The 26,872-nt window shown below is 40.0% G+C and overlaps 1 protein-coding gene across 1 annotated transcript in view; it reads right to left on the bottom strand.

The window, feature by feature from the left end:
• The window catches only part of LOC307249728 (receptor-type tyrosine-protein phosphatase gamma-like), a gene marked incomplete at its 3' end in the record, with an annotated part of 357,685 nt that overhangs the window by 26,251 nt on the left and 304,562 nt on the right, over positions 1-26,872 (bottom strand). The window contains exons 8-12 of the mRNA XM_080026579.1: positions 18,332-18,524; positions 10,278-10,462; positions 3,434-3,542; positions 2,490-2,539; positions 726-1,479 (exon numbers count right to left, since the gene is read on the bottom strand). Of these exons, the coding sequence (XP_079882705.1) occupies positions 726-1,479; positions 2,490-2,539; positions 3,434-3,542; positions 10,278-10,462; positions 18,332-18,524 (1,291 nt within the window). The remainder of the gene's footprint in view (positions 1-725; positions 1,480-2,489; positions 2,540-3,433; positions 3,543-10,277; positions 10,463-18,331; positions 18,525-26,872) is intronic.

Below are 26,872 nucleotides of genomic sequence, written 5' to 3'. Positions count from 1 at the left end.
CACGTCAGTGGTGTTATTATTACCATTACCATAAGTCATTAATAACTTACCATGTTGAGTTGCATTCAATCCATAAATGCACACATCAGTTCACTTCATTCAACACTTGTGTGTAACCTCAGGGTTAGGAGACTCTTCAATGAATTACTTTTCAGGGATTCCATTAAACAATCCCCCTTGTTGGATGCTCGACTGAAGAGTGCTTGACCTTGCGTTTTTGGAGATGCATGTTCTTCTGAGGACTTACAGTATTCTGCTATTTTACGGCTATGTGTGTGTAAAATGAATCGATACATATACTGGGCTACGGGAGAGAATAAACTCGAAAGATCCAGTAATATGGTAAAGCTGGAAAATATATTGACTGATTCAAATTTCTAGGATTAATAACTCACTCAAGCCAAACGTTATTAAAACACAAGCGATGCATCTTTGCTATCGTGATAAGGCAGACAACCTCATTTTACTGAAACCAGATGTCCTCAAGTCTATGCTATACATAGTAATTCGTCTTTATTCTAAACATTGTATTTCGTCTTTATTGCAAACATTGTATTTCATATTTTTTTACTTCAAGTGTATAAAAAAAATAAAAAATCATATTAGTACAAGAAAGAGAACAATTGATTATCTGTAGTTCTGCACATTCACCAGATCTATACCTCTCTTGTTCCTGCCCTACTTAAATCCATTGCATTCATTGTTAGCCCTTTAAGCTGACTCACCGGTATGGATGGAGAAAGGCCGGTGCTTCTTCTTGCTCCCCCCTGTGGTGGGCCTGTGTGTGGCTGCCCTCTGGTTGGCCTCCACTGCGCTGGCTGCATGGTCAGAGTTAACAGGAGCACAGCTATACTCCTGATGCACTCGCTCTGCTGCACTGGTTGGATGTGCTTCAGTGTGATCTTTCTCCTTTGAGCTGTCTGTTGCTGTATCCCTGTCCGGCTCCTTCACCTCTGTGCCGTGGTCCATCCTAACTACTACACCTCCAGATCCCTTCTTCCTCTTCTTCTTCTTCTTCTTCTTCTCCTCTTTCTCTTTCTCTTCCTCCTTCTCCTCCTCTTCTTCCCTCTCTAAGTCCCTCTCGCTGTTTTCTCCATCCTGACGCCCGGCTTGCTTCTCTTGATCTGTGGCTGGTGCCTGCTGTGTGTCGTCAGGAGAAGGGGTGGAGGTGGCTGTGTTTGTGGGGGGTTGGTTGGTGCCTTGTCGTGGGCTTGTGGTTGGGTGTGTGCTTGTGGGTGTTGGTCCTCTGTTGGGCCATACGGAGCATGGGAAGGATGAGATGACCCCGCCGCTGAAGGCCAGGCCGGCCAGTAAGGTGCTGGTCACCACGGAGGCCACGGTCGCCTGGCTACCGCTGGAGGAGGGGCCTATGCCGGTCGCCATGGAGACGAAGGAGAAGGGGATGCCGGCTGAGGTCCAGGTGGAAGAGCCGGAGGAGATGGGAGCCATGTCAGCAGAGGAGGCTGGAGACACAGTGGGCTGAAAGAAAAGAAAGAATTGATTGATTGATTGATTGATTGATTGATTGATTGATTGATTGATTGATTGATTGATTGATTCTGTTAATGACCACAAAGCCAGGCTGGTGAAATTTGTGTTCAGTACAGCTTGGTACAGGTTCCGACTTTACATTAAATACAAAAACGTAAAACACAAATATACACAATTGAACTGATTAGAAAGTAGAAATCATTTGGTTGTTGTTTTTTCGAGTTTGTAAACATTGACATTCGGAGGGGGAGTCTCATTTTGGAGAAGGCTTTTTTGTCAGAATCCCTTTTTCGTCAAAAACATTGGATATCTCCTCCCGAATCCTCTACTTGTCTCATGTGTGCGCTGAAAAAAAAAGCCTGATGTAAATATACAGCCAAGGAGGCTCTGTAAACAGGCATGTTGCTAGCTACAATGCCTTAGTTGACATACCTTTTGTTAACATACCAGTTTACAGAGCCTAGACTGTGAATTATATCGAAAAAAAAAACTTATCAAACTTTGTTTTCTTTTTTTTCTTTTTGTGAAGTCATTTAAACATATATTTTGTTTATTGTATTTTTATGCTTTTCATTTAGTTTTGTATTGTTTTTGATATGTCTGAAAAACAAACAAACAAAAAAAACTGCTTATCGAACTTTTTTTTAAATGTTGTACCCCCTAAGAAATGTTTTCTCAGTCAAGTACTCCTTGGCTGGCCCAAAATACATTTTCGAATAGAAAAAAGAAAATCAAAATGCAGTGATTACCCATCAGTGTCTGATTTAACGGCTTTCGCCACCTTTGCCATATGTGTGTGTGGAGGTGTAATAGAGGGCAGTTTCAAACACCTTTTTTTGAGCTCTCTTTTTTGCAATTCTTCACACAGCTATTGAACCTCCATAACCATCCCTATATGAATGCAACACCTTGTGAATGCCATTGAGGAGACACCCATGCTAGACACTGCCATCTGCTGGATAGAAGATGAAAATACAGTAAGTAGTGATTCCCCTTACCATTCCAGTTTTCACAATCCTGGTCCCTTCAAAGATCCTGGTGGTGTTTGCTGAAACAGAGGGAAAAAAACACAACACAGTAATCCACAGTTAAACACAGGGTGAACAGCTAGACAGTGGTTCACTGAAGGGGAGTGAGTCTATTGTAAGCACATTAATCCCAACATGACAAAAGCAAGGCACTGAATACTTAATAAGGTAGCCAATGAACTGAACGTACTTAGGGGAAATGATTGCATCCCACTGCTTTTGAGCTTCTTTCTTTTCGTGTTTAAATTGACCCTGCAGATGTTGAGTTCACACAAATGACCTGTCTAATATGAAACATTTGGTATCATGATCAAAGAATCCTAACTGTCAAGATAAAGTGTTAGCACAGATGTAAGGATATATGTTGCGAGAGCTTGCTGTGGACATGAAAGAAGACACGTAATTATGCTCATATTGACATGTATTATGACATTAGAGATAATGGGGAAGCAATTCTTGCACACTTGATTTCCAGGAGGTAGTGGTGTGTGTGTATGTGTGTGTGAGAGAGAGAGTGTGTGAGTGTGTCCTCACAAAGACACCTGCTTGTACAGGTGTCTTTGTGAGGACCAATTCAAACTTTTAACCATCGGAATGAGGACATTTTTGGAAAGCTAGGATATTTTGTCTGGTCCTCACTTCTTCAAAAGGCCTGTTTGAGGGTTTACACTGTAGGTTTTAAAGTTCAGTTATGAATCACGTTTAGGTTAGTGTAAGGATCGGGGTTAGGCAATCACTTTTGATGTAGGGGTTAGGGAATCCATTATGTCAATGAGTGTCCTAACAAAAAATTAATTACAAGTGTGTGTGTGTGTGTGTTTGTGTGTGTATGTGTGTGTGTGTGTGTGTATGTGTGTGTGTGTGTGTGTACGCATGTGCGTGTGCGTGTGTGTGCATGTGTGTGTTAGTGTTACCTCTGAAGAGCATGCTCTGGCTGAAGTCACTGCGCATGTCGTTCATGCAGACGGCCTGGACTCTGAACAGGTAGAGCACATCGGGGGAGACAGGAGATATGATGGCCTCCTGGATAACACAAAGGGTTGCTGTTATAAGTCAGTTATAAATCACTTACACGACAGTCAGTTTATATTAAGTGGGGCTGAATAGATTGAGACTTCATTTAGGCATCTTAAAGTTATTTTTAAAAGGATGCTTTTTGGGAACAGGAATTGAAATGAAAAGTAATACATACCACACATTAACACATATGACACACACGCACACAAGCACACACACACACACACACACACACACACACACACACACACACACACACACACAAAAGTTGAGAATATTGCACTTGCACACCAGCTACCGCGGAGGGTGCAAGCTAACCATTGGGAACAATTTGGGCTTCAGTGTTTCTTTGTCCAGGGATGCTTGGATGTGGACGTGGATCTATGGGATGCCAAGACAAGGGAGAAAATGATGGCCTCGGAAATCATTTATCCATCTACTTTCAAATGTCCTTCGAGGTGGCATCAAAGGTGCCTGATTCTATTATGAATTAAAATGCCTGCACAGCACAATGTCATTGCGTCTCTTTTGTCGATTTGCTGGGGCAATTGGGCGTGACGTGCACCTCACAACTTTTGAGAGTATATAGACGAGCACTGTGTGTATAGGGATTTTCATTCAACTATGGACCAGTTCACTTCAAACTTTAAGACCATAGCTATGTGATATAGCACACATTCAAAATAATTAAGGTTCTGATGTTATTCTGTATTGTAACTGTCCAAAGCAGTTCAGATAAATAAATACCTTTATGCATTTTTGTATATTTTTTGCTCTTTTAAATTAGAATTGCTGTGTTGCTTAAGCCTTCCTCAACCTTACACATAACATCACTACCAACTAAAAAATGTATTGGAAAATGCAAAGTGTGGCGGAAAACTAACACTGCACATCACCCTGAACGCACCATCCCCACCGTGAAACATGGTGGTGGCAGCATCATGCTGTGTGGATGCTTTTTCTTCAGCAGGGACAGGGAAGCTGGTCAGAGTTGATGGCAAGATGGATAGAGCCAAATACAGGGCAGACAACCTGTTAGAGTCTGCAAAAGACTTGAGACAGGGGCGGAGGTGTACCATCCAGCAGGACAACATCCCTAAACATACAGCCAGATCTACTATGGAATGGTTTAAATGAAAGCCTATTCATGTTTTAGAATGGCTCAATCAAAGTCCTCAAAGTTCTGAAAGTTGCAGCTGTAATTGCAGCAACAGGTTCTACAAAGTATTGACTTGCACGCCACACTTTTCAGTTTTTATTTATAAAAGCAAAATTGAAACCCATGTATCATGCATCATTCCACTTCACGTTTATGCACAACTTTGTGTTGGTCTATCACATACAATCCCAATAAGATACCTTTACGTGTGTGGTTGTAACGTGACAAAGTGTGGAAAGGTTCAAGGGTTATGAATACTTTTGCAAGCCACTGTATGGACAAATGGTAACACCTGTCTGTTGAAATGTCAGAAAGCTATACAATGACCTTCCAGCTAAGTTTCTTTTTCTCATATATATACTGTTCCCAAAGGTCAGGAATGATTGTCCACGCTCAAAAGCCAGCCTTCTCATTGTGGCAATCAACACCACATAACTCCTCATATCACAACACTAGCACACAGGCTCTTGAGTGGCGTAGTCCTCACAGTGTAAAAAAAATACCTCTTTCTTTCCAAGCTTTCCAAACCAGTTCATAGAAATAACGCACACTGCTTTGGATCAGTAGATCAATAAACAACTGTCCTGCACTCTGTCCATCCATCTCTACCACACAAGGGGGGAATACTGTATGAAGAAATGTATAAAGACTAATCTTAAAACTATAGTGAGAGATCAATTCCGGTAGAGCCTTGTTTAATGGTGTATTAGACTATCTGACATTATTCTTCTAGCCCTCCATTCCTTTTTGACAATTTCATTACATTATATAAGTCTCGCCGTTTTTTAATCAAGTCTGCCAAAAGTTATCGGCCAGAGAGATTTCATAAAGCAGTTTTATCACTGAAGATAATCGGACTCACACTCACACTTGAGTTACATTGTAAAAAGATAGAGTCTGCTATTGGAGAATATAATATATTCTGCTCTACTTTATGGTTTAAAGAGGGAAAGTCAGCCCGCAGTCTCTATACCCGGTATGTCAGCTAACACCATTCCATTCCATCCATTTGGTAGCCTATAATGCTAATGTAGCAGTCAGTTTAAGAAAAAGGACACACATTTTCAATAATCCTCTATGTCCTATTCATTTGGGATATACTGTAGTTCATGTCAAATACAGTGAACAGCCCCCCCCTCACATCCCTCCAACTACTTCCCTTGAGCAAAAGATGAGAGCCTTCAGTAAAGTGCTGAGGGCAAAACTAATGCGCATTACCAAGATAGTGTCATTACAAATTCAATCAAAACATAAATGTAGGCTATACTAAATAAAAAATAATTGTATTGTAAAACAGAGCTTTTTAACAAAAGCCAAGGGACATTCATTGTTAATGCGTGCTGAATTATTTTGTTGGGGCTCTCTCTTTCTCTCCCTTAACTCAGATTAAAAAGTAGCAAACCGTCTCATTGAGGCACTGGTTGGTCTACACATGTGCCTCCCTGCCTGCGTGCTGCCTGACAGACATCACCATCTGCTATTAATGCCACAGCGCATCAAGTTAATGTGGCCGACCCGCAACCCTTTTCGCCTGCAGCTCTGCGTGGATTTACAATGGATTCAGACTGTTGCACAGAAGTTGGACACGGATGTTCTTGTTTTTTTTTAGTAATAGTTGGTGAAGCAGCCAAATTACTCTCTTCTTCGTCTTTTTCTCTTTTCTTGTGATATCATTTTATTACATTTAAAACATATCTTACCAATGGTCTCCCCTCAAGGGGCCCAGGACAACTGTAAGGGTGTTCCCCCCTGAACATTACCACTGATGTGGGAATGAGCTACTGATGTTTAAAATGATACATGTAACACACACCTTGGATTGGTCTAATGATAACATGTTAACATCTCGGCTGTGAATTGCAACACAACTTTCCTTTCATCTCTGCCACGTCTTCAGAGGTAAACAAGATACCATCGCCCACAAAATGCACCGTGGGACTGTAGAGAGACTACTGACATGCCCCCGATAGTTTTCAGTGCTCTGTCAGACGTGTGTGTGTGTGTGTGTGTGTGTGTGTGTGTGTGTGTGTGTGTGTGTGTGTTGGCTGTTCACACTAACACTGTGGAGAATCCATGCTTAAAGGCTGAGTCCTGTTCTCATACAGATGGGTGGCAAAGATTGAGCGAATCAAAGGTTTCCATGTTAACTCAGGGCTTCAATAGCAGCTGATAGACAAACAAGATAAGAGTCTGGAATCGCATTTCAGAACTGATGTGCAACCGTTACTCCATTGATACGCTGACACAACACCAACAAACACACATCACACAACTACAGACTTGTAAGGTGCTTTTCCACTACATGGTACCAGCTCTGCTCTACTCTTCAAAGCGATGTTAGCGGCTAACGTTAGCGGCTAATACCACGGTGCGGTTGATGTCAGTTTACAAAGAAAGTAAAACAAAAAACTGGAGAGACAGCAAGCTCAAACACTGTGACCGCTACAGTAGCTTGGCTGTTTGTTGTGCAGGATAGGGCGAGTGCCACTGATGGCCCTCTGACCAATGAGTGGTCTGCAGTGTTTCATGTCACTGTCATTGGGACCTGGACGGAGAAGGGACCAAAAAAAGTAAGGACTTTACATAGTGGAAAACCAAAAATGCAAGTAGAGAGGAGAAGAGTCGGCACCGTAATGGAAAAAAATGCCATTAAATGCTGATGAAAGTTACAGCACCCAGCGTATTACTCACTTGTACAGTACATGTGTTCACACAAGATACATTCCCTGGACTTCTGCAGGTTATGTTACAGATCATATGAGACCAATGACTTCATAAATATGCCTGGAAGAATAATCATACAAATATCTTTTGTATTTTTTCTATGAAGGACTGACGACCAGTTACATTGAATCCCGATGGCATTGGCTAGTGTGTCAAAATATAATAATGATGAGCTTATACAACATATAATAATTCATTCATATGCCCCATCAATATGCTAACCCCCCACATCCCCCTACTCATGCCAGTACTGCCCTGTTGAGTTCAGTTGGCCTTTCGCTCCACCTTTTTCATGAGCAGCATAGGCTGTAAAATAGTCCAGTCCAGAGTGTTTTAGTATAGAGCGATTCTCTATTGATTGTGAAAAGGATGGGTGCGGTGCGTGTGGTGTGTGTTTGTGTGTGTGGGATTTGGGGGGGCCCCAAAGCCATGGAAGTCCCTCGTTGTGACCTAGATAGAGGCGTCAAGGGAGGATATGAGCAATACTAGAGAAATCAAAGGAGTTGACAGAAAGAGGGAAGGATGTACAGTGTGTGGGAAGGAGCAGCTCGGGGGAGAAGGCACAGGGAGAGAGAGAGTGAAGTGGATTCGGGAGGGAGGGATAGTCTCTAGAGTTAATGATGGGAGGATAAAACACTTCCCAAGCACTCTCCCTTCATCTCTCACCACGCCACATTCATCCGGTCCATAAAACAGATCCACAGCCAGGGGGCACTCTCACCCTGTTTCTACTGCCGTTCCCACAGAGCCACACTGGCCCAAGGTCATGCATTGTGCACAGGCTGGCAGCCCCCCCCCCCCCAGCTTAGCATTAGTATTCTGCTAGCCCACCAGCTAACCACAATGTAAGGGAATGAAACCCCCTGTCCGCTCCACAGCCTGCTCTCATAGCTCATTCTGGGCTCCTGATGAGACCATTTGTAATAGAATGTATGGAGGATGATTCTTGGTCGGTGTGTGTGCGTGTGTGTGTGTGTGTGTGTGTGTGTGTGTGTGTGTGTGTTTTGCCGTGTATGTATGTGTGTGTGTGTGTGTGTGTGTGTGTGTGTGTGTGTGTGTGTGTGTGTGTGTGTGTGTGTGTGTTTGATATCAAGAGCTTTTGTCCCCCAGACAAATTAATAACTGCATTATCAAATCCCCTGCTGAGTTACTTTTTCTTAATAATAAGTTGCATTTAGCTAAAACTGCATGTGCAAGTTCGTTAAAGAAAAAATAACTAATATTTTTTAATGATGTAAACTGTGCTTATTGTGTACGTGTCGAAAACAGCTTTGTTCCCAAAACAAGATTTTATATTTTTCGAAACACCTCGCAGTCGTATTTTTTGATGATGTAAAATCCTCTTTGTTAATGAAATAACACACGCACACACACAAACGCACACACACACACAAACGCACACACACACACACACACACACACACACACACACACACACACACACACACACACACACACACACACACACACACACACACACACGCACACACACACTTTACACATAATATAACTGTCTTTCAGTCTGAGATATTCTTGACATAATTTATAATTACAGTAAATAACATTGACTTGGTCTCATTCAAAGCTGTTTCGTGAAATTCATCGAGGCAGTGATGTCTGATAGAATGTTAAAATGTGGGTATCACATTGATAAAAAAATAATGACAGTATGTGTATTAATCAAGACAACAAAAAGATAGAAATATGGCTGATGTGGAATATGGGCTTTGATGTAAGTAATTGGGCTTCTTTTATTAAAACTTCTACTTTTGTTATCAAAGCTGATAATATCAACATGGAAAGGATCTAAATGAGAGCGATTAGGAGGCAGGAAGCACAATAGTGCTTTGAAACCATTATTCAATTTATTATAAAAAGTATCATTAATACAAATCATAATGGGCAGTTTTCTGTTTAATCTCAATCAAAGGTATGACCAGGTCCTTATCGAGACTGAATTAGAAATGTATTATTTTATTACATTTACTTGCCTTTGTTTTGTAACCATTTTCAGAATTATATTTATTTGTGTTTTTTTTCTTTCTCCTTTTTGATCCACCATGTTTGATTTGTGAAATGTAATAAGAATACAAACAACTACTGCTAATCACTTTGTAGAGAGACTTGACTGTAGGAACTTATCAGGACAAAATCTGCAATTTGTGAAAATACGCATTTCAGAGACTATTTCAGTCTATACAAGGCAAATCTTGTGTAGTATGTGTTTACAGTATGAGAATACTTTTACCCAGCTCATTTTAATGTACCAAATATGGAGGTAATGAAGTTGTTATCTACTAAATAAAGTATCTTAAAATGATTGTGCTCACAAGATTTGAGGTCACAATGGCATTGACCTTTGACCTCCAAAATGTAATCAGTTCATCCTTCAGACGATTTTGTACGAAATTTGTTTGATGCAATTCCAATATCTTGGTTTTGGATATCAGCCGATACCAATACTGTCCGATATCATAATCATTATACATTTCTCTGTTGGTGGTGATGTTATGTGTAAGGTTAGGAAGGCTTAAGCAACACAGCAATTCTGATAAAGGTTTATTTGAACTGCTTTGAACGGTTTGAATAGAGAGTAACGTCAGACCTCAACTTTTTTAATTGCTAAATTATTTTTAACGTGTGCCAGGGCTATGCTCTTAAAATGTGATTTTCTTTCATAGTTTAATTCATTTACAAAATATATATATAAAAACAGCCTATGGAATTTGGATGGGTACATGTATCTGAGTAGTAAGTCCAATATTTAAGTAGATTGCAGCCTAATTGGACCTGATACCGATAGCATATGAGAATGGCTCCCATCCCTAATACGTTTAACCCCTCTCCCACTCACTCACCAGTTTGTGTCTGGCGTTGGTGAGGTGTGTCTCCTCATAGCTGTCATCATGGGCCGTCCAGCTGTAGGACACTAGGAAGTGTAGTATGGGAGGGTGGTAAGTGACCTCGGGGTGGGCCCAACGCACAACAAGGGCACTGCCATTCACATGCTGCACCTTCATGTTGAATGGAGCGCTGCTGCACACTGGGAGAAAGGACAGAGAGAAATATACAGATTAGCTTATCATTCAAACACATTGAGCTTCTACACAAAACACACAGTGCAGTGCATTGGTCACCAGCAGGAAAAGAAAGTCTGCGCTGCCCTCACATATCTGCCGGAGGCTTATGCGAAAGGTAAACACATAAAAGGTGCACTATATGCAGTTTCAGAGGAGGGGGATTTGTTTACATGTGCAGAGCCTGCAGATGGTTTACAAAATGTACTCTACATGTAATTATTGGTATTGAATAATTCTATCATTATACATCAAAACTAAAAAAAAATTGAGGAGCTTGGAACCAAACGTAACATTAGAATATGTTTGTAAACCAGCTGAATTTACCATGTGAGCTATTGGAGCACAGGTATTTCCATTTCTCTATGTATGGTCTTGTAACTAGCCTGTAGTCATGCTGGCCACACCCTGGATCCAGAAATAAATGTTTTCCCCTTGGTTTGTATAGAAATTAACATGTATACTGTGTTTAACCATTGCATTTGGGCAACATTCTTGGGTGTCCAAATACTGTGTTAGCATCAATTTGAAACAACACTCACCGTTGGAAAAGGTAAAAGTAGCATAGCACCATTGAACAATGCACATACTGATTATTCCACACACTGTATCATATTATGCAAAATGCATGAGGTAATTGGATGAGGTACATGAGTTGATTTAGAATAGGGCTCACGTGCCTGCTGGAACCAAATTGATTAGCTTGTTCATAAAGAGCCGCAGTGGAGTTTTCTATTCATAACCTGCAGTCGCACCTCAAGTGGCTTAGCATTACTAAAGCCATTAGTCACACACACACACACGCACGCACACACACACACACAGACACACATACACACACACACACACACACACACACACACACACACACACACACGTACACGCACACACACACGCACAGAAACATCATTTGGGAGTCAGGCAGTGAATGACCTCTATGCAGGAAAAACAGATTTAACAGATTTGATCCACCTGGGCCCGGTCAGCCATTGTCTGTGTTTAAGTGACATCAATAACACGTATTAGAAAAAAAACATGTATATTCTCAATGGGCACAATGGGTATATTTACACTGCCATGTTTATCACATGACCCCTATTGACCAAAAATGTGTTTCTCCAATAGACAATTGCTGGACGAGGGCCGCCCTTAGCTCAGTAGGTAGGGCGGGGTGTGTGTGTCTTTCTGCATGGCCACTTTTAGCAGAACTGCTTCACCTGGCTGAAAGGGTTTTGTAGCCCCTTTGTGTTTGGCAGGGTGATGTAGAGACCTTCTTAAAGCTTTCATCAAAGATAAGTGAGCCATCACACACACGCACACACACACACACACACACACACACACACACACACACACACACACACACACACACACACACACACACACACACACACACACACACACACACACACACACACACACATACACACACACACACACACACACAGGTCAGAACATGGGTAGAGGAGGTGTCCCACCACAGGACTAGGTTGGCCCTGCAGCATGTTGACCACAGTTTGATTGATGAGCAGGTGTTGATTGTGGGGCCGGGTCTAAAGGGGCTTCTTGCTCTGGGAGAGATTGTGTTGTTGGAAGGCAGCCACATAATACTACACAGGCCCATTTGCTGTAAGACACGCACCAACAGTAAAAAAGGCCCGGTGCCAAGTCTTGCTTTACACTGTTATTAGTGGTGTAGTTAAAGGTTTATGGAGTTCATTAGCAGCCAAAACATGGACATGTGGACGCTGGTGTTTGTACCTAAGAGAGTATCTTGCTTTTTTTCCCCTGCATCCTTCAATCCCCCATATCTCTAAGGGCTGAATAAAAAAGCTCCAACTTGTACTGCTTCTATTAGGCACTGTGCATATACAGTCATTAAATGAAGAGGAAGGGAAGATAGTCTGCTTCGCTTCAGACTGTGTAATAGTGTCATGTCCCCAGGTATCAGCACACATATAGTCAAATATTATCATAAACAATATTACTTATACAGCCAAAACTATGAAAATAATAGTCACATTGTAAAAAAACAATATGTATTCTTAAACAACATGCTTTGCAATGCTGGCTGTACACATTAATCAAGAAACGTACAGTACATTATGATGACATTTCGTTGACGCTTCAATTTTCCTTAGTACTAACGACCTTAAAAGGCATATTAATGGATTTTTGGTGCACGCTGTCCCTTTTATGTGGCAGGAAATGCTGCTATACGCAAAAGTGCTAGAGTGGGCCTATGTCCAATGTTCATAATGTCTCACTGTCCACCCATGCAGTGCAGCAGAGCCAACTATCAACAGTACTGTGTGTTATCATTTTTAGACAGGCCAGTGTACATTGAGTAGCACTTAGACTAGCACCCGTACGGCTCAAAACCTACTTGTTTCTTTTTTTGTAAAACTGTTATTGGAGCACCTCTATATAGTATGCAGAGCCATCACTCGGCTCTTGAACATCTTAACCTGAACCTTAATCAAAATAGACACACACAAGTGTGCAGTGAAGTGGAGAATGAGAACATTCAAATTGTTATCCTACAAAAGTGATTTAAGCTCAAATACCAGAAACCTAAATTACACAAGAACATTTATCACATTACTGGCTAAATGATTCAAAGTATGAGGCAGGTTTGGAGAAATTATTTTGTCAATTTTGGAAATACACAGACTATTACAAAAATCTGTGCAGTGGTTTGTGTACAGATTAAACACACAAGGTCTAAAGTGTTAATTAATGAGCTTTAACGTTTTTTTATGTGTTGTATTTAACCTTTAAACAAAACAAAGGGTTATGGACTTCACTGATTTGGCACTTTTTTTCCAAAGCGCTCAATCAACCATTTACACACATGTACACACACACACACACACACACACACACACACACACGTACACACACACACACACACGTACACACACACACACACACACACACACACACACACACACACACACACACACACACACACACACACACACACACACACACACACACACACACACACACACACAAAAAAAAGTTGAGAATATTGCACTTGCACACCAGCTACCACGGAGGGTGCAAGCTAACCATTGGGAACAATTTGGGCTTCAGTGTTTCTTTGTCCAGGGATGCTTGGATGTGTGGCAGCAGGAGGCAGGGCATCAGAAATTCTATGAAATATAATAAAACAGGATACATCACTTCGTAAAACTCTATTCAAAATGTGTAATTCCATAAGGGCAGAGGCTTTATGACCATACTGGGAAGAACACAATACACTAATGCTCTGTATCACTTCTCATAAACATTATAAATGTAATGTGCCATAAGCATATTATGAAGTTACACTTTCACTATGAGTAATGTTTCCAATACACATAACTAAACTTACTGCTCCTTCTCTGCTTATTTCTGGTTCCATTAGAGGTTGTGTAACACTACTTACGTAATGTATAGTCATGTATAATTGATTAATTCCACATAGCCGACTTCACTAACTTGTGACTTCAACATCAGCACTTAAAACACTTGAACAATGCAAATAGTCCTACTAGTGGCGTAAGTTGAAAATGTCCACACAGCTTATTCCAAAACAGTCATTGTCATACAGCAACTGATATACAGTATATGTCATCAGGCAATTGTACATGTGAGTTATTCTAATATACAATATAGTTGTGCAAATAATGCACTAGATGAGGTCCATTGTATGTGTTGCTCATGGCCTGATAATCTGTCATTCAGGATCTTGAATGAGGAGCAGAGTTTCATATATTTTTATGCTTAAGCCATTCAGTCGCTTAAGAAAAGGTTTGCTTCATAAGTTCAAGGTTAAGAGGGTTTATTCAAACTGATAGCAAAGACACAGACTCTTTGTGAAGAAAAGTCAGAGTGTGACACCAAGGACACACTGCATTTGCCTCTTCTCAGCAGCTGATGAGTGTGGCTTTGTTTCTACAAACAAAACCAACTCTGTCAAAAGTAGAAGAAAATAAAAAAACATACAGTGTATCTTAAAACTGATGTATAACGATTAGACTAGCAACATGTATTGTTAAAAAGTTAGATTGAAAAAATGGAATAATAAAAGAGCTTCATGGCAACCAATTGTTTTGAGATGTACTTCTCAAACGGCCAGGTTGGTCAAAGTTCCTGAAGACTCATGTTGTTTGTTTACTATTATGCCATATACCAATTGTTTTAACCTTCCTCTCGTGTTAGGGTCGCCACCGACCCGTTTTGGTTTTCAAATGCATAAAAGAACAACTTAAATTTTTTTTATTGCTTCAAAATTTCTTGACTTTGTCAGGAACCTCTATTTCAACAAAATAAAAAAAATAAAAAAAAATTCACTTAATTATAAAATGCTCTGGTGGAAATTATAACACTGGTGGTGTTAGGGTCGTTTTCGACCCGGTTATAGAATAAGATGTAAAAAACAATAACTAGAGCCAAAACTGAAATCATAAGTGCACTGTCAGCCAACACAATGACAGTCAACTCCTCTCCCAATCATGTGAGCTCTGGGGAGGTTCTCATTTTGACTTTTTTTGCCCTTATACCTGCATAAAAGCGAAACAAACAGAAGGGCATATCCAGACATGTGAGGTCAATTCAGTATAGAGTTAGTGACTTGCAGAGTGCATATCTCCTATTTGCAGTATTAAAAAATGAGGAGATATACAGTGAGCCAAGTTCTGGATCATGTTTTTGGTGAAAATGGCCACCTGATTCTATAAATACGAGGTGTCAGGTCTGCCGAAGCACTAAGGACAGAAAGATAAAAGTATTGTGCTTTACCTGCAAGAAATATATCTGCAAAGAACACTAAAAGTGTTGCTTTTTGTCACACATCTGTACACACACACATACACATGCACACAGAGACTTTTACTCTGTTTCTTTTTACTAGTTTTGGAGCTAGTAATTGATTTCGATTAGTTTGATTTGTTGATTGGTTGTTGTTTATTTGACCTTACAAATCTATATTTTGTGTTGTGACTTGTTCTGGTTTTCATTGTGTGTTTGTATAATGCTGAAATAAAAGTTTTTTTGCTCTTTTCTGAAATAAATATTTATGGGTCGTAATTGACCGGTAACACCATAGATGATAAAAAGGTCAATAATATTAATATGAAAAAATAAATAAAACAAATTTTGTTAAGAAATGTGTTCTCATACCCCTCAGTAATAATCAGGTAACACAACAACCAAATATTTATATATATGATTCTCTTAAGGTTCATTTTACAATTTTTTAAACTGAAATTGAGGCGCATACTGACAAAAAAAAGGCCCAGCCGCCTACACCAAAAATATTAAAAACAATTTTTTCATGGATAAGGGATCCTAACAAGGTAACCAAGAGGTGAGAAACAAAAAGGATGATAGATAATTGTTTTTAGTGTTTTTTACAGCTGATTTCAGACACGGGTCGAAACCGACCCGCTAACACCATGGATGGTAACAGAAAGTTAACACAGGAGGAAGGTTAAGGATGGGGTTCAAATCATTGTTCTTTCAGAGGCTGATATGGTTAAGAACAGCTGCTCGCCCAAAGATTTGAGGACTTCCTTGTACTTTGTATTGGTTTTATTTTTATGATTACTTTAACTTATGGACCATTTACAGTGCAGGTACAATGCAGGTATTTCACTTAAAGTGTAACCCATGGTGGTATTTGTACTTTTACTTAAGTAAAGTATGTGAACACCACTGATTTACACACGAGTGCTGCTTCATGTTCACTAAACCATATAGCAGACCTTTCTGTGTACTTGACAAACAGAGATGTTTGCTCGTTAGCTTTAGAATACAATACTATGTCTCAAAATGTTGGAGTGTAGCTTTAAGACTACTATTTCATCCATATTTCGAGTTTCTTCCCATGCCATATCTCCCTTCCTTTTCAATTGCATCTCCTCTGCCAGCCGTATAGATCTGCTTACAGCAAACATGTCCCACTGCAGAGCTCAAGGACATACTGTACGAGCGGACAGGCGGCATGCTGTGTCAGGTCAACACATACACATACAGTATAGAGTGTGTGAGTGGGCTTGTGTGTGTGTCCTGGTTCTACCATAAGGAATTGAGTGTGAAGGAAGGGAGGGGATGCTTCCTGCTATGCAAGTGACACAGCACAGATGCCAGGCCACACACAAACACCCTTTAGAAAATACACACATGCACACTCTCACTTAGGCATACATACAGCACACACACACACACACACACACACACACACACACACACACACACACACACACACACACACACAGGTTGTGTTTTCATCACTTCCGAGGACATTACATAGACTAACATTCATTTCTTGGAGACTTGCCATAACCATAACCACTACTTGCCTAACCTTAACCTAAACATAAGTCTACCCTAGCCTTAAAGCAAGTCTTCACCCTAAAATATCATTGTTACAATATGGGAACTAACATTTTGTCCACAAATGGAAGGTACGTCCCCACAATATCACTGTGTAAACAGAAAAATGTCCCCACATCATGAGTAATACACACCCCCCCCTCCCACACACACACACACACACACACACACACACACACACACACACACACACACACACACACACACACACACACACACACACACACACACACACACACACACACACACACACACAGCCAAAAAATGTTGTGCTGTTTGAGTGGTAATGAGGCAGGAGTGGGAGGAAGGCTGCTGTGCGTCCCACTGCACACAAAGAGGGTTGGTTTAGACCAAACGCACAACGAGAAGACAATACGTTTCCTTTGGGCATATGAACAACATCTCTCATTCATTAACATTAAGAAATGTCACCATCCAGAAATAATGTGAGAGTATTGGAGCAGTTTGGGCTAAAAAGAGGGGGGACTTTAATGATACTTTATAGATCCATGGGTAGAAAAAGAGTCATTTGTGCTAAATACTAACATGCTATTGAACTGGATAAAGATAAAACATATTTTTATAAAATAAATGACACAATTTGTCCAACATCTCCTTGAATTAAGCCCATTATTCAGTATTGCCATCAGAACATATTGATGTTGATGAATACTGTGTATCTTTGTGTAGATTGTTTTGTTTTTCACAGCATCCTGATCATGCAAATTGTGTATTTGGGGGACTCTTTTCAAAAGGACATTAAGAAAGGGAGATTTTAAGGAAGTAGCTAGTGTCTCTTTTTGTTGGCTTACATTTGAAGCTGTATTTATAGTGCTCAGAGCTTTCAAGAGGCATTCACAGTCGGCAATTTGAGAACCCGGGGAAGATTACGATCTTTACTGATTTTTTTTGCCAGGTTAAGGTTGTTTTTTTGTCAGTCTTTTACACAAAACATGCTTCTTAAAACCCAAAAGCCACATGTTAGTTATATTGTGGTGATTGCAGGAGAGACAGCAATATTTTGTATTTTTATATTTTTTTCTTGACAATGCTAAGTGATTCTGATTCTATGGTGGCACTTATGGTGATAGGGTAAACGTAATGTTCAGACAACTTTGAGTCTTACCCTGCGTTCCAAATAGCATACTCTTTCTTTTTTATATTCTACATACTACATCTGACCATAAAAAAAGAATCTGGTTGGCATGCAGTAGGGCCTGCATACCATTGGGACATACCTTTACTTATCTATATTTCATCATAACATTGCTTCTTGATCTTGCCTCTTGCTTTTATATCCGTCTTGTTTGGGTCGTCTTGTAGTAGGCATCCAGGTATTTTTAAGCATACTTAATCCGACCACAAGAATCGGGACATCCTAAACCTCTTTTATCTTCCAAACTAAATAGCAGAAAGTATGGGGATTGGAACACAGGGTATGGTAGCCTTACCTTTGGAAGCCTCTGTGCCGTAGGGCCCGCTGCTGCTGTCGGTCAGCTCGGGCATCCAGGCGTCTTTGACGGCTGACTTATAGATGTGGCGGTTGTCCAGGCTCTGGATGGGCCTGAAGTTACTACGTAGATACTCCACAGACTTGACATGGTCCTGCTGCTCCGTGGTGAAGATGGAGTAGAACGCCTCCAACTGGAGATGGGTGGGGAGAGGGAGAAGAGGAGAGAGAAGGTGAATTAGTGCAAGGCAGAACTCACATCATGCAGTGATTTTTTCAGTTGTTGATTGCACCCAACAAAAGACTCCCATATCCTCCACCCACTACCCATCCTCACACCAGCTGGGTGACCACTTCAGAAAACATGAACTTTCAGTGAGTGTGGGTCCTTTTGGCCTGCATTTCTCAATTGCTGTGATAATTGCATGTGCACGGTTAGCCAGTCTGTCTTTTAGGCTGTTTTTTTCCCATGTGTCTGTCATAAAGCAGCCACAGACAAACCTGAAACTGACCAACTCTAACACAAAAAATGTAGTGTTAGAGTTGGTCAAATCCTCAATATGGTCAGTGTTCTGATGAACAAATGGAATAATGAGTTACAAGTAATGTTGTCAAATTCTTCGCATAAACTTTATAAAAAAAAATAAAAAAAACTCCATTCAATGTAAGCCTGAACAATATTTTGCAACAATGCATGTGCCAAAGCCAGGTCACTTTCAGCTGGCTGGATTTTGCATAATACTAACTAACTAGAAACTACCTCCTTTGAGAATAGACTCATCTGGAAATGAAACGAATGTACTGTTGTAGTTTTTTGTGAAACTTGGTGTCTGACACAATGAATGTGTTCCAAAAAATTAGTTTTAATCTTGATTTAGCTGCCATGCTATCAAGCTGTGAACGTGTTGTACTGCTTTTGGGTTTATTGTTGAAGTTGGCCTCTTCATGCATGTGCCATTTGTCAAACCCTGTGATGGGTGGCAAGACGGGTGAGCATTCGTGGATTTGCACTGTGTGATCTGAAGTTATCTCTCTGTCTGGGGTTGGCAGATGGATAACCATGTACAATGTGTTTGGAAGAAATGTATGCGGACACGCAGCTTGTGTATGAGGGGGTGTTGGAAAGTGGAGGCAGTGCTGAGATGCAGACTGTGGTTAATGAAGGTAAATGTCTCGCTGAGGGGATGTCTGAGGACAGCACATTCTTTTCTGTTACTTTCTTTATGCAGCGTGACAATGAGGGGCTCTGAAAAATGTGGAACTAAAGCAAAATATGACGTCTATCTGGATGCCTCAGTGTGGATTGTGAAAGGATTTTTCATGACTTATTATCTCAAACTGAACTTGGAAGTGACTCTTTGCCAACTAGTATTAGTAGAAGTAGTACTATCTAGTTAACCAAACAACCTCACAAAAAAGAATGAACAATCCAAACCAGGGAGTGGAAACAAATAAATATCAATAATGTAAAAGTCAAAATAGTGCTAAAAAATCTATAGCGTTGGGAAATACCCTACTACTCTAAAGATGCCTGTGATTGCACAAGTCAATACGAAGACATGATTGGATGGATTTGAACATGTCGATTCATTCATTTGAGGGTGGACAAATAAGAAGTGAAGACATCATTTACTGAAATAAATGTTTTAATATATGCAAACAAAATTATCCATACAAAATGTTACGGAAAAGTGGACATTGATGTTGAGATGTATTGCTCTTGAACACAGTGTGGACATATCCAGAATCATGCTTACCCTTAGGACAAAAGGATAGCAGAAGGGCAAGTGAGCCAGTGCTTTTCATTGAGCAAGGAGATGACAGAATGTAAAAGACCCATACAACTCAAGCTTTGGTGACCAGCTTTAGGGGTGACTTTCTGAGATGATGGAAGTCAATTATTTTTCTGAAGCTGAAGCAAGGGATTAATAAAAATAAGCCCCAGTCTGACTCCACTGTTTACCGAGCATGTACCCTCAGGATTTAGGCTGGACAAAGTCTGAGGTAACACTGCAAGATAAAAGTATAGACATGGCTCCATTGCACACAACAATACGTATATGATACTACTTTTTTAGAATTTTAGATACTCATAGACTTGTATTCCTTGTTGCCAATCCTTTGCAATGATTGTGCATAGAAAGGGGCTGTGTTTGGAAAGCCATACTAACGTCCTACTCATACTCATTTTGACTTCAATTTGAGTATGTGACGGTTGGGTATGCGAGTTTGGGTATGCGAGAAATTCCCGGATGAGTACTAACTTCCGGGAAGCTTTGGGTATGGATCGACAGGTTACTTTTCCTACTCAACCGCCCCACAATGCACTGGGTCAATACTACCCGCCCAGGAAAATGAAATATTTTCTCGTCCAGCTTGTCCAGCTTAACTAACAGACAGCTGAGTGCTGTCTGATGAGCCGGACAGAGAGCGTTAGAGGGATCCTCCGCCTGAAAAAATTAATGAATAATCAATTAGAGCTTACCTAAACATAAGTGTGCCATGTTACTGTTTATTGTATTTTAGCTCATTTGGACGCTGTTCTGACCGTCTGTTTTCATTTATTAGCGATATTATATCTACTCTCAGTTTCATTACTGAGTCGCCACGAAACGTGATTAGTAGTGATGGGAATTGATAAGAATTTAACGATCCCGATTCCGGTTCCGATTCTGCTTATCGATCCGATTCCTTATCGATTCTCTTATCGATTCTCATTGGGTGGGAAAATAAGTACAAATTAGTTTGTTTGTATTATCTCTCTTTAATATTTGATCAGAGGTGTGTCTAGTGTGTGCCTTGAAAGATTATCAAGAGTAGGCTACTTTAGGATTAGGAAATTGTCAATTTTCACATTAATTGGTCCAGACGAAAAAATAAATGTTTGGCTTTTAAGCCCAAATGCCATTATGTGCCCTAAAAACTAAAGACACAGACTGAAAACAGTCAAGGAAGAGAGCTTGTGCCTTTTGGAATATTAACAGTGCTCATTTGCACTTGAAACAAATTCAACTGACATAATAAATACAAACAAGTCTTTTGAAAAGATAAGACCAACTATCAACTTTGGCAAATTAACCATTTTTATGCAGAAAAATCATCATGTTTGCCCTCTCAGGAAGGACACAAGATATTTAATGTATGTTAAGGAACGCCTCAGGTCAAACTGTCCCGTTGTACGTTGTTGTTGAACTGATTGCCCAGTAGTCAGTCATGAAGGCTATTCAAGAAGAGAATACATACGGCATAAAGGCTAAAAGACAATGTATCGCTTTGCTTATTCTTCACCACGCCAGCGACGAGGACTCACCGCTCCATCTCAGCTTTACAATGTACGCTGTTCTTATGTGCAGCGCGGTGTTTATTATTAATATAATGGCCCGTCATCAGACACACGTAGCAAATGGTTTTACATCGATCGCTCCATCAAGTAATCCAAGGCAGAGCTTTTTGTATGGGCAGGGATCATTATTTTACGTGTGTCTTACTGTCTTAATAAAGAGGACCTATGATACTTTTTGACTTTTATGACCTATAAACGTTGTTATAATGATTTATAGTCTATTAAAGGGCATGCTAACATTTAGAATCTTGTCTCACATTTGCATCAGTCTGTTTGTTATGTTAACTTTGTAGACTTGAAAACAGTGCTTCTATATTACAGAATTGGCAGGATGGTGTTTAGATGACCATATACCATTTGAGAGCTATAATATTGACAATAAGAACTTAAATGAATACACCAATGATTAATTCTGCCCTGCTTCTCAATTAATTATAATATGTAATATTCTCATGCAAAACAGTTAAATGTACCCTAGACATCTCAAATCTTTTTCTACCATATTAAGCTCAGATACAATCTATAAATGTATATAAAATATGATTGTATATTACCAAGTCAGTGCTGACCAAGGAGCTATTTTTACAATCTAACAATGTTAGATCTGATAGACCTCAAGGAGAAAAAGAAATGGATGCTTTGTATCTGCTTTCTGAAAAAACTGGCACACTTGCACACAATGCCAGATGGGAAATTATATAAAAAAAAAAAAGTCCCACATGTCCTACTTGGAATTGCTACTAGGAGGCTGATCGCAACACTACTTCCCAGCTAGCGGTTCATATTTAGGGTGAATGTGCGGCATAGAGTGTGGCACAAGCATGGTTGATAAAGGACACAGCTTATACCTGTCTCCCACACACATACTATATGTACAGGACAGGGGCACAAATACACGCCTGACAAGTCCACCTGTCTGTTTGAAAGGTATGGGCATTTTAAGGTGAGTTGTTGTGTAAGAAGCCAGAGCATCGATCCACTCTAAAAGCATGGGCCCAGAGCAATGGCTGTCACTATACTGCTGACCTACTTCCACTGTCATCCAAAACAATGACTTGAAGAAAGAAGGGCATGAATGAAATACAAGGAGGCAGACAATAAATAGAGTCACCATTTGTGTCCATACTCTTTCCCATGTCTCCCATGTAGGCTGCTCCAGGACAGGGGGAAACAGAAGGACTTTAAAAGAGACTTTGAAACATGGTGGACAAATGTGGCTAATGGTCAGAAAACAGGAAGCTGTTTTTTTTACCCGTGAAGGTACTATTCTCCATGGCTTTTATTATTGAACTTTTTTTTCCATTTCATATTTTGTTGATCGTTTCACACGTATTGACTTGTATTTTATTCTTTCATCCTTTGCTTTTCACAATAAGTAGACTTCAGGGGATGAAACAAAACGCAGGTATAGTGTTATACATTTAAGCTGTCATGGCAACTGTGGTGATGCACGGGGAGACTGTTGTTCCCTTAGGTGTACAGTCGTACTTGGCCAACAATTCTCTTCCTGTCTGTAGTAACGCAAAGCTGGATTTGTCCTAAAAATTTAACTACATGGCACTATGTTGTCTTTTCAGTGACGCGCCTCTGTTGAAGGACAACTATAAGTACTTTCCTCAAGTACAATTAGGTACTTAAAGGTGGTAAGTGATTCTGAAGAATCTTTGTTGACATATGACTTTTTGTCAAAATGAGCTCTGTAAACTGGTATGTAAACAAAGTGGACCCGCATTGTTTAATGAGGATTGTGAGGAGATATTCACTGATTTTGACAAAAAGTTATATGTCAACAAACATTCTCCAGCATCACTTACTCCACCTTTTATTGCTGAAGTGAAACAGTTCAGGGGAGATGTGGCATGCACTCTTCATCTCTGTCTTTCTTCCTGTTCCCTGTATTATTTAACACTGTCTAACCCAGAACATCCCCCTACCTGGCCCATTATGTGTGGTTTAAAAAAGCTGTATACATATTAAATGTCATAACCAAATCACCAAGGCTCTTTCATTCAAATGTTTAGTCATTGTGTAGGAGGACAAATGATGATCTTGATGGTAAACTCTACAGTCTGTGTTGATAGACCTCACGTATCTCACATCAGGTGCAGGTTGATCTGAGCTATCACACATAATGGGCCAGGTAGGGGGATGGTCAGAAAGACGGAAGGCAAATACCTTTCTTTGATTTGAAGTAATAAGAAAGAGCTTTTCAGAGCATTGTCTCAATCCTTATCCGATTTGGTCGAGAGTAGTGAAGATCCAGCCAGGTTGGTTCAATTTAAAGAAAGGTATTTGGCTTCCTTCTTTCCGGCCTACACATGTTGTTACAATGTGGGATAGTGGTGGTATTAAACGATGCCAAAGCATCACATAATGATGTAGGTGCATTTAGAAGTGAGCCCTGCAGGCTGTTTTGGTTGGCTCTGCACCGCTCTGAACTCAAGCTTTCAGATGTGTTTTTTTGTACTCTGTTCTCACAGTGACATGGCAGTGTTTCAGGTTTACCATCATAAACGCAGTGGGCTTGGCGGGCAAGTTTTCCAACTAAACAGTTTTTTTTTGTTGTGTCTTTGTAAGACAATGAGATCAATGAGGTTTCCCTGTGTTTCATTTGCATTGGTTTTGATTGAGGTTTGGTTAAATAACATAACCTTACTCTTTGGGTTTCTGGTTCCCTGCGCTTCTGCATCCTTCATCATTCTTCCTCCATCTCATCAGTCTTTTTTAACTTCTCCCCATTGCCTCCACATTGTCCTGCTCTTCCAACTTCAAGGCAGAGAAAATCCAATACTTTGTCCACATTTGGCTTGCTCCAGCGCTTCTCCTAAGCAAACTCATTTGGTCTCATTAGCGGAAGTTCAGACTCTGGAAGGAGGGTGAGCGCTCTAGATTGATTTCCACAGATCCTAATGTGAGAGCACTAACACTGCTGTTTCAAACAAGAACTCTTAGCTCAGTTCTTCCCCATTTTCAGTGAGAACATGTACAGTAATTACACCTTGTTCTGCACAAGTAAGAGTTTGTGGGTTTGGACGTCCTATATTTAGAATTATTCCGTTTCAAGAATACAAATGCACAGACAGTCATTCTTACAAAATGAAATGCATGTCCATTGCTAACATGATAGTTGTAGCTGTATTCAATTCAATAGTCAAGTGTGCATGGAAAAGTTGGGACATTCAGTCTTCAGAAATGACACATTATTGGCAATAGAATACAAACTGCTGGCCTTCATGCTTATAATACCAGACAGACATACATAGATGTGTTTTCTTCAGTTGAGATTCACAGCAGTGATAGACAAGTTCGACAAGGGAGACTTTTTTCTCTAATATGTTTCCTAGCTTCTAGTCTTCTAGCAGCTGTAATAAAGGAGTGTAGATAGGGCTTAGTGACGGATCATATAGGAAGACATCCTTTCTTATTGCGTTTGATGGCTTTGTTTGCTATTCTGTGTAACCCAACACCTGCTGCTTTTACTCACCCACTACCAGTGTCTAGACTCTGTCTGATAAGTAACTGATCAGTTAAAGGCAGACCATGCAACATTGTAATGAAAAAATAAATGTTTAGAGTCACACAAAAATAATCCCCCTCAATGATCACTTCATGCCCCACTAGAATATGTGGTGGTCTGTTTATCTGCACAGTCCTTGTGCAGGTAAAGACACCACCATGCATTCTAGGGAGGAAGAAGTGATCATTGACTCGGATTACGTTTGTGTGACTCTCTAATGTATGTTTAATGAAAATGTTGCTTAGTCAACCTTTAAGGTTTTTATGCATTCAAAATGATTTGCTAAATTCATTTATGCGAGTGTTTAATAAAACATCATATAATCTCTGTGTGTGTGTGTGTGTGTGTGTGTGTGTGTGTGTGTGTGTGTGTGTAAAAGAAAGATAGAAAGAGGGCAGTGTACAAAACAGCAATGTTATAATAACAAGAGGAAGAAAGTGAGAACGGTATAGAAAAGTATTGTATGCATGATCCTGAGAGCAACATCAACTGTTGATGACAAGTAGGTAATAATGTCCTGATAAAAATAAAAAGTTCTGGCTTGAATTAAAGTTGGAGAGCCAATACATGGTGTATCTTTATGCATTGCACTTTCATATGCTACTGTTTTTATGACCACACCTGTTTTTATCCTTTTTTGTCCTTCACACACTGGACTTTTAGTTCCATTATGCCATATTCAATTATTTACACATCCCAAAAATACTGCTAAATGTTTATGTTACTATAAGACAGAAGCCATCTGATGATCTACTATAGGTCTCGTCTGACAGTCAAGTGAATCTGGCCATTTGGCATCAGAATGAATTTGGTCTGACTTTACTCCTGTGATTTCTCTTTGGTGTAAGCATTGTCCTACTTTACAAATAACAGAAGCATCTGAAGACAATACCATGGTTCTGAGCAGAACTAACTACTTTGCATCAACTTTATGGATGTTTACAGATTAGACGGAGTTGGAGTTTTACATGACTTTAAATAGCTGCAGTGGTGGACAGCTTTGTCAACAGTGATTTAAACATGAGGCAGAAAAAAGCCTGAAGTCAGCAGACCTGTCATCCGTACAGTGAAGCCAGTTACATGGGTGGGAATCAAACAGGGAATGCAGTAGGACTACATCTCACATATAGACTTTTAAGAAATTTAACTTACTGCATCATTATCCTTCTCCTACATCAGTTTGTTTGTTTCAAAGCTGAATGAAGTCAACACATGTCCAATATGTACGTACACTTATGCACGATATTTTGAATTTGAATACAAATAAACGTATGACACATGAATGTGGTAATTATTTGATACTACTTCTAGTTAAAATAACTACAGTAGAACAGAAAAGAGTAATTCACGTGTGTGTGTGTGTGTGTGTGTGTGTGTGTGTGTGCGTGTGCGTGTGTCTGTGTGAATCTTTGCGAGGACCATTTTTAGCTTTTAACTGCATATATGAGTGAGGACATTTAACCCGGTCCTCACTTCTTCAAAGACCTGTTTGAGGGTTAAGACAAGGTTTTAATGGTCAGGTTAAAATTAGGTTTAGATTAGGGTTAGTGTAAGAGTTGGCGTTATGCATTTAGTTTAATGTTTAGGATTGATTTAGGGGCTACGGAATGTATTATGTCAATGAACGTCCTCACAAGTATAGATGTACAAATGTGTGTGTGCGTATGTGTGTGTGTGAGGAC

This window comes from Ammodytes marinus (assembly GCF_949987685.1).
Source record: "Ammodytes marinus genome assembly, chromosome: 4".
Taxonomy (NCBI): Eukaryota; Metazoa; Chordata; class Actinopteri; order Uranoscopiformes; family Ammodytidae; genus Ammodytes; species Ammodytes marinus.
This window is presented reverse-complemented; position numbering and strand designations above follow the sequence as displayed.